Raw genomic sequence first — 8,904 nt, forward strand, 5'->3', positions numbered from 1 at the left:
TAATATAAAACTGACATTGGTACAATGTACATTCAAGTATTGATCGTATCATATCGAGCCAGCGAACACAGGAATCAGGAGTAGGGCTAGTATTTATAGGTTATTTCTTGCATACATACCTATTTGCCATTTGTAAACTTTCCAATAATATGGATGATAGGGGTCGGTAATTTTTTAATTGATCGCATTCAGATATACAAAGGTACAATATGATCATAGTTAATTATTGTAATAGATTGTAATTTGTAAATTGTAGCAGTGATTGTAGTGACTTGCTTATAGGTTCATTTTTAAATTTGGCGGTTCAATAAAAGCGCGAAAATCGTTACGCTAAACGCCGAGTGTAGAATTTTATTGGCTACTCAGTTCAAAGTGTCACCCAATAGAATCAAAGACATACATATCGACGAATGACGTTGAGGAAAAAATGTAATCATAAAATCACGGGCTCTCAGCCGGCCATCTTTGATATATTCGAAAATCGAAGCCACATCATTGGTCAATGAAGAGACGTCATCCTAATCTTTTGACGGCGTTGCGCAAATTATAATTTTTGACTCTCACTCATCGCGGCTGCCATGTTTTTTTTCATGCGGGGTGTGTGTGTATAGAAATTATCATGATAATTTCCCCATATAAACTACTACGGGTAAGTTTGTGTATTGTTTTGATTATTTACTGTTTAAGTTTTGGATCCGGAAGTTCATCGCGCATTCCCAGTGAAAGTGTATCATGTAATACTGTCGCCTTCTTGTGAAATTGCATCGTTTGTTGAGTTCGCAGGTAGATAATGATTAATGTCAATGCACGTAGATCTTTAATCTGCACGTTTCTCGCGGAAAATATTAGCCTAGAACAATAATGAAACGTCATCTTGTAGTTTCGTAGTAATGCAGTGAATGAATTTCTTGGTTCTCACCCTCGCATGAATGACGTTTATTTGGCGCCATCGACCCATTTAGCGCGGCGGGGCGGGTATGGATTTCCATGAAACTCTTTGTGCCCTTGCAAGTCATAATGATAATTGTAACAAAACAACACGTGACATCATTGTAAATAAAACTGTTCACGTTTATGTTTCAGAAGTAAAGGGGTGCACGAAGTGCGTCATTCGTTGATCGCTAGTGACAATGCGATTGTACAAAGTTTGTTAGAAGAGAGGACCGCTGCCTTGTACAAAACTACGAAACACTAGCAAAGAATAGGCCAAAGAAATAAGCATGTATTATTAGTAAGGCGGCATTTCGAGGATCGATACTATCACACGGCCCACGGCGATTGAAAAATGGACACTCGATTTCTGAGCAAGATGATTGAATTCTATGGCGATTTAGATTACTTTTGGCAGAATGCGTAAAAACAAGAAAGGGAGCCAGGCTCACGCCTGCTGGCCTGCTACGTCAAAAGAATTGCACCTCATCCCACATCCCATCTGATATTGCACAGATTTTACAGGTAAGACCTCAGTGGAACTCAATCTCTATTCATATTAGTTAATAAATGTCATCATATATTAGCAGATTCATATTGGAATATAAACACATTTATCTCAAAGGTTAATTTATCTTTAAATAAAAAGTAATTGTTACCCAGATGTGAGTAATTCTAATGTTTGTTTTCCGGAGAGCTCACACATACTCGGATTTTTAATTAAACAAAGCCAGCTGACGGTTACTGTGTTGTCAGTTTATGATGAAATGAAAATAGCGTTGTCACAAAGTGAATGATTGAAAAATCCGGAATGAATTAAATTGCCTCAATCGTCAAGTGAATATTTAGTGTGTAACAATATAACATCAAATAAACACAACAATGACAACAATTACAACGTAATTCGTTACAATTAATGAAAAAATATACAAAAACTATAACTAAACAGTGTAACAATAATAATAAAAAACTGATTGTAATTACATTCTACTAGTAACTTATATCTTATATAGCTTTATACATATATTATAAATATAAATAGAAATAATGTTATTTTATTGTTTGAAATGATTAACTACGGTGGTTTCAGTTTTAGCTGGTTTCCCCCACCTCCCTCTCTCACGCAAAATAGGCGCTTGACGTCGAGTTGCGGAGAAATGACCGTATATTATTATTATTTATGATTAACTATTAACACTCATTGTTCATTCATCTGATTGAATGAGAACTGGATTCATCACTATTACTTTAAATATGGCAACATTATTTTACAAAGTGACATTAGCTGCTGTCAGATAGCTTCGTCTAATAAAAAAATCCAACTATAGTTGATATCAACAACAATTATTAATTACATAATAATATGAAAAGATTTTGCCTCAACACTTGACTACTGATAATATTTATTGAAATTAGTTATCTAAATAGTTTAAAAATTATACGTGGAGCTGATTAAATATTTTTTAATACACACATAGTTTATTTTTTGATTGTAAACAATGCTTCTAAGTTGGTTTTATGTCAACATAGTAATCTAGGTTCCTATTTTTCTTTGATTGCAACACAATTATTGCATTCAAATGTTAGTATCATCACTGAAATTATAAATTTCTGATAACAATCAATTTAAAATGGTATTCAAAAGTTGATCTTTGATATTAAATATGTGATACTTCTTCATTCTTATTTATGAAAAGAGAAAAGTGATTAAGGAACTAGTTCCTCTAATAAACAATTAACTAATTACACTTAGTAAACATGATCGTTAAGATAATCAGGTAGCTTGAAAAAAGTCTCCAATAATTGATTACTATTTTCTTTACTGTCAAGAGGATATGCAGTGCTCAGTAATTCTGGAAAGGGGCTGTAACAGTGGGAACGTTAAAATGAAGACGTTAAGTGGTTTTAAGAATCCTTACAAAAAGGTCGGTCTTTTGTGATATCACCACTGTAATAGTTGATTCAGAGGCAACATCGAGTTTTATTTTATTTGACCTTGTATTTTGTTTTGTAGGTGTATCAAAAAATAAACAATTACATTGTGTGAAATGTTGCCTGTGAAAAAGCACTTCAGTTTTTATTTGCTGCTCCTTTTTATTTGCAAACTTCCTCTTTTTGTTCCTTTGTTTGAAATCATAATTATAATTTTAAATGCATACTGACAAATATTGTAATCACCTTTGTCTTAATTGATATAGGTGTAGGTTTAATTATTTAGCTTAGTGTCGCATTTCATGATAACATTTTTAAGTTTTAATCATTAATATTTTAGTTTATCTATTAAAGTGACTTTATATAGATTCTCTATTTTTCAGGAGTCCAGTCTGGACAATATTGTTGATCAGCTGTGCACGAGACTTCAAGACATTAAAGATCAAGAAAGTGCGTCACTGATAGGGATGCCCACGTGTTCTTTGGAACAAACAGAGGCTGTCCGTCGATATTACGCTGCATTCCCGGCTCTAAAGAAAGCACAAGAGTCGCCATTGCAGTATTATTTGCCGCCGCCAGCTTGGTGTCGTAAGTCTAACGCAGATTCGAAAGTCAAAATGCAGAGTGAACTAGCAATATCAAAGGATTGGAATTGTAAGAACAAAAAGTATTGTACTGGCAAAGAACGGCGGAACTCATACCACGGCCAAAAGAAAAACAGCAGAAAACGTTACAACAGTTACAGTAGATCTTTTGACAGCAAGGAAAGCATGCCCGAGTGGATGACGCATGAGGGGGTATGGGATATCGAAACTCAGGATCCCGTGAAGGAGTTTATAAGAGCGATAGCTTTGGACGAGGGTTACGGCACTTGTGAGAACACAGTCACTGACGAAATTAAAGAAATCACACAAGCAAAGATGAGGTTGAATGAAAACATGGTTCCCAATTGGGATGACAGTCTCGATCTCGACGCAGAGTGGGTCATCACGGACGATCTGCTTCCGCGGGCTAGAAGCCCAATGGAGGAGGAGCTCTATGCAAAATTTGAAGCCAAGTTTGACCGTAGCATTGAGGCCCTGTGGTCCAAAGATCAAAACACTCCTGATGATGAGTATCAAGATCTACCGATCGATTTCCAAGATCTGCTCTCATCGCCATCGGACCACCTGTTCGCCGATCCGTCCGCCGAAAAGAGTATCATGAATCTAACGGAGAGCATATGGTCGACCAGCATCACCGTCACTCAGCCGAAGCGCAACGATTCGCCTTCCAAAATAGCAGAAGGTCTGCACGACCGTTTGCGCCCTCTCAACATTGGCGAACCGCGCGAGATCGAGTCTTTCTCCTTATACGATGGAGACGAGCTCTACGACGCGCTGTCGACCGTCGCCAAGACCATGCGCTCGTTCACCGCCATCAACCACAGCCGCGACTGCAGCGGTTTCGTCGAAGTTCCGCCTCGCACCAAGCGCGCGCCCCGCCCCCCGCCCGCCGCGCGCCCCCCGCCCCGCCCGCTCGAGCCGCTCGACCGCGAGGACCCGCTCACCTCCTCGCGGACCCACTTCCGTCCCATCCGCCGCGAGCCGGAGACCGCCACCCGCTACGCCGACGGCGACACGTTCGACATCCGCGGCGACTTCGACCCGGTCGAGTTCAAGCGCAGCGAGTCCGGCGGCGTCTACCTCGAGAGCACCCGCGAGCGCTATCTGGAGTATCGCGTCGCGAACGGCATCGATTACGGCAGACTGAACCTGACCGAAGCGCAGCGCTGCCCCGATCTCGACGACCTCGGGTTCAAGCTGCGCTTCCCGGTGCGGCAGATCGACGCCGGCGTGCAGACCGAGCGGCCCGTCGACGGGTGGTCGTGCGACGAGTGCGGCGGCTCCGCGAAGAAGATGCGGCCCAACGGCATCGAGAGCATCTGGAGCGACGCGGGCGCGTGCGAGTGCGCGGTGGAGGCGCCGCCCACGCGCGCGCCCGTGCCGCCGCCCGACGAGCTGTCGCGCGACTGGGAGGAGCTGCTGTCGGACATCAGCGCGGCGCACCGCCTGTGCGCCACGGAGGCGGGCGCGCCGCCGGACCGCAAGCGGCGGCACAGCGCGGCGCTGCGCTGCGCCGGGCCCGCCACGTGCTCGCACCCGCACGCGCGCTTCCTGCACTGCTGCGAGCCCGCGCTCGACCGCCCGCTCACGCGTTAACCCCGCGTATTCTTTGCGCATCGTTTCCGCGACATTGTCACGTTCGGTTCTTTCGAGACGGTCTTGTCTATTTGCACGACACAATAAGTGTCGCAACGTTGCGACATCGGGGAGGATATGTTAGGAAACTTTGCCAGACGACCGTTCGGCTCGTCCGAATACGCGGCTAACGTCCGAATGATACGCCTACTACGACGATTAATTTTTTCTCGCTCGCATTCTAACGTTCTGATATTAACTACATACTGACCAAAATAAAATTTATTTCCGTAAATCGAATCCACAAATTTGTACTGGAAATATGTGTAATTGTTATATTATAGTTTTTTTTGACGCATTCGCTGATCGAAAAAGTTAAGCGTCTTAGTAGGGTTAAGTTTGGTAATTTCCACCGCTGATAAGTTTCGCTTTTGGGCGCCTCGATGAGTCGATGACATCTGAATGTTCGGGAGACCGATTTGACACAATTTTCACGTTGACAATAGAGTCCATCGCGATACAGGAAGAAACTAAGTGGCCTTTGGAAGTGATAATCATGAAACCGCAATTACGTTACGTGAATATTGTGTCAAGGTGGCCTCTATCGATTATTTCCTTTATTGAACGATAATATCGTGTTCTGTGTATTGCCTTTCAAAACGATTGTTGTTTTTAAGAAATATTCTCCGTGCGAGCCCCTAGAGTCGCGTTACTAATTTATCTTAAGTGGTGTAAAGTGGCTAGGGATAGTGCTCACTTTGTAATTAAAGTAATTGTTCCAAATCGATTATTTCTTAACAATGCTTTAGATAGCCTTCATTACAATTTCAAGTGGCGTTTAAATAAATAACAAAAAAATATAGCAATAGTTATAAGATTAAAATTAGCGAGACTTTACATAACTATGAATCTTTCTCCAACAATTGTGCAAGAGGGCAAAAAAGTGATAACATATCTTTGAGGGTGGAGTATAATGTAACCTTAATTTTAGTTCAATGTTTTTTTTGTAGCGATTTTATATTGATATGAAAATATATATAGGTATGCTCGGTGAAATACTCCTGTTTCATCGTAAATCGGAGAAATTAATTATAATAAAAGGAACTTGGTATTTTTAAAAAGATAATTATATTTACATGGCCAATCTTTTCGGCCTGTTATTATTTACAACGTACTATGCAATTAAGAAGAGTAATAATTTTTGTATTTTCTTTATCAGGAGGCAGAGAGTATTTCACGGTGAGCTCTTCGGACGATTTTAATATAATTCTTACAATAATATCGTCCTGAGGTATTTAAAAGGATTTGTTGATATAAAATGTAGTTGACAGGATTATTTTGTTGATATTTTATTAATTCCGTTCACGTTTTTTAAATCAAAAATGCATTTCGAAAATTTTAACATGTAAAATTTGTTTTCCGTTTTTATTTCAAACATTTAAGGAGAGTTGAGTTTAAATTGTAAGGACAGGTTGGCATTGGGCCTTAGGAGGTAGACGATGGTTTCGGAAAAGGTTTAATGTATTGATTGTAAAGTTAGGGTATCAATTCCCAATGCTAACGGCTTGCCCGATGGTGAGAGTCCACGATCGTATGGTTATTTGTTATCGGAGACAGTGGACGGTTTGTTTTAAATGGTTTGTCCAATGTGTCTTAAGTTAAACGCGGCGATTTTATTGATTAGCCGTTAATTTTAGGATGGCAGACGATAAGAGGGCCAATTATGTACTTTGGAACAGTTCGCCCGTGCGTGTCTGCCCTAGTAGTAATAATTTAAAGTGTAAAGTTTTATACGAAGTTGGACAATGTTAGGTGAGGGGAGCTACGCCCCTGGTGCGTTGGACGGAAGGAATGGTGATGCGTATAATCGCTGTCACTGTTCATTTTATTCCTAGTTTATTTGTGGTCAGGTGGAAAGAAATGTGTTATCAGAAAAACTCGCAAGTGAGGAATAGTGGACAGTGACAGTGAAGTAAATTGTAACATAATTATCCAATATGGATGGTAACAGTTCATATAGGCGTAACTGTTATTATAGTTTATATAAAGCATAAGAAGTGTATGTTATATTTTATATTTTCATTTTTTCCATGGAGTAACAACTGTTTAGGCTTAGGTGATGTCTTATACAGAGAGCAATGCTATTGGCTATTTTATGTCGCCAATAATAACATTGACACTCTGTATAAGGACTCCATTTCATATATTTATTTTCACTATTGAAGCCTCCCCTAGTTACAATTTCATAAAAATGCAAATCTTTGCTATATTGTGTCGTGTTTATATATTGTATTTATTTACTCATTTTCTGTAGTGTGATTTACTTCTGTTTGTAATAACTTAAAAGGAAAAAAAAAATAAAAAAAAATATATTTGCAAATTTCCCATCGGAAAAGGCTATTGTATATATTTAAAGATATCATTGTGAAATTAATGTATAGGCAATTTTAGTTCTTTATGTATTATTTATTGTATTGTTTTCATTACGTTGTTTCTATGTTTACAGTATACGGCCTCATGAACTGTCGACTGTCAACTGTATACATACATACTAAGCAATAATATGTGAAGGACAAAGCTTTTGTACTATAAACATAGATCCATCCATTATATATATACATATATTCTTCTTCAATATGTCTACAGATGTATTGTTAGTATGGTTGGGTATTTTTAATCATTCAACTGCATAAATAATTCACTTTCATTTGTTTTAAATCATTTAATCTTACTTTTAATTACAGTATCTTTTATGTTCCGTCATTGATCATTATATTATATTGTACTTACTCCATTAATTATATTCGCTAAAACATACCTCGGAAAAAAATTATAGAAAAACAAAAAAAAAAAGTATTGTTAGTCAAGTTTGCATATAATATTATATTTGATTAGCTTTTAATCTAATGTAATGTGCCTATGCACTTGATAGAAGGTTTATTTGCTATTGAACATCAATTGTGTTGTTTTATAGTGTGTCTTTAAAACAACAGAGTTCGCAAGGGTGTTTTATTAGGGGACGCTTATAACGACCTCTGCGAGCTCTAGCAATGTTGTGAGTCATTAAAACTGATGAGGTGTCTAAAAGCCTGTCTCAGTTTTAATAATTCATGTCGTCTGTGAAGTTACATGTGCCAAGCTTTTGATTTGTACTTGACGAAAAGTAGATTGCCGAGCGCAAGTAAATTCACAGACAATTAATTTATTTCATTGTCCCCAAATTAAATTGTAAACCACATAATATCAAGTGGTATTCGAGCTTTTGTCAGTAATATTTTGGTAATTCGATTTCGGCAATTTCACGATCAGCGAATAATTCTCATAATGTTACATCTTACATTGAGTAGAGAGCAGTTTATAATCAAGTAAATTTTGGACACGTCGCTAATAAGCACACGTTTAAAACTTATAAAACTATAAAAAAATACATAAAAAAAGGTTTTGCATGTAGTATTTCAAATTTAATCTTGCATGCTCTCTTCTCAAGGAACAAGTCGGCTTGTAACCGATTGCATTCTTCTGGCCTTGGTTACATGCATATTTGTTACAATTCATATCAAATTATATCTTTCCTTTCGAAACTGTTGATTCATAGGATCCGGGGGCTTACAAGTGACGTCCATTTTTAAGGCGGTACAGTTTTCGGATAAAATAAATTACCTATAATAAATATCTTTATAATATTATAGTAAGTCTCTGGAACTTTAAAACACTCATTTAAAATTAAATTGATGCAGAATATCATTCTATGAGATGACTTTTTCAAAGTCAGTTTATATTTTAACTACATATAACAAATTAAAATATGTATCTGTATCGTTTTAAAGATGTGCGGTACGGTAAGCTTTTCACCTTGAAAGAA

The 8,904-nt window shown here is 38.3% G+C and overlaps 1 protein-coding gene across 2 annotated transcripts; it reads left to right on the forward strand.

Moving 5' to 3' along the window:
* Positions 1 to 490: 490 nt before the first annotated feature.
* LOC149482698 (uncharacterized) lies at positions 491 to 5,201 on the forward strand. Of its 2 annotated transcripts, XM_089703276.1 has the most exons (4): positions 491 to 649; positions 1,084 to 1,455; positions 2,761 to 2,855; positions 3,246 to 5,201. In XM_089703276.1, exons 3-4 carry the CDS (start codon positions 2,766 to 2,768, stop codon positions 5,061 to 5,063), a joined length of 1,908 nt encoding a protein of 635 aa, XP_089559402.1. In that variant the 5' UTR covers positions 491 to 649; positions 1,084 to 1,455; positions 2,761 to 2,765; the 3' UTR covers positions 5,064 to 5,201. The 2 variants fall into 2 exon arrangements, with proteins under 2 accessions (XP_089559402.1, XP_089559403.1); XM_089703277.1 differs by lacking the exon at positions 2,761 to 2,855.
* Positions 5,202 to 8,904: the final 3,703 nt, after the last annotated feature.

Source organism: Colias philodice, chromosome 14 (genome assembly GCF_061535455.1).
Source record: "Colias philodice isolate Cphi_HAF_F1 chromosome 14, ilColPhil1 Martin Lab GWU primary, whole genome shotgun sequence".
Classification (NCBI taxonomy): Eukaryota; Metazoa; Arthropoda; class Insecta; order Lepidoptera; family Pieridae; genus Colias; species Colias philodice.

What these genes read in the sequence shown, in the direction of transcription:
- LOC149482698 (XM_089703276.1), top strand. Translation starts at nt 2,766, where the DNA reads ATGCAGTGCTCAGTAATTCTGGAAAGGGGCTGTAACAGTGGGAACGTT. An exon ending in TTAAGAATCCTTACAAAAAG is followed by an intron (nt 2,856 to 3,245) that starts GTCGGTCTTTTG and finishes TCTATTTTTCAG; the next exon opens with GAGTCCAGTCTGGACAATAT.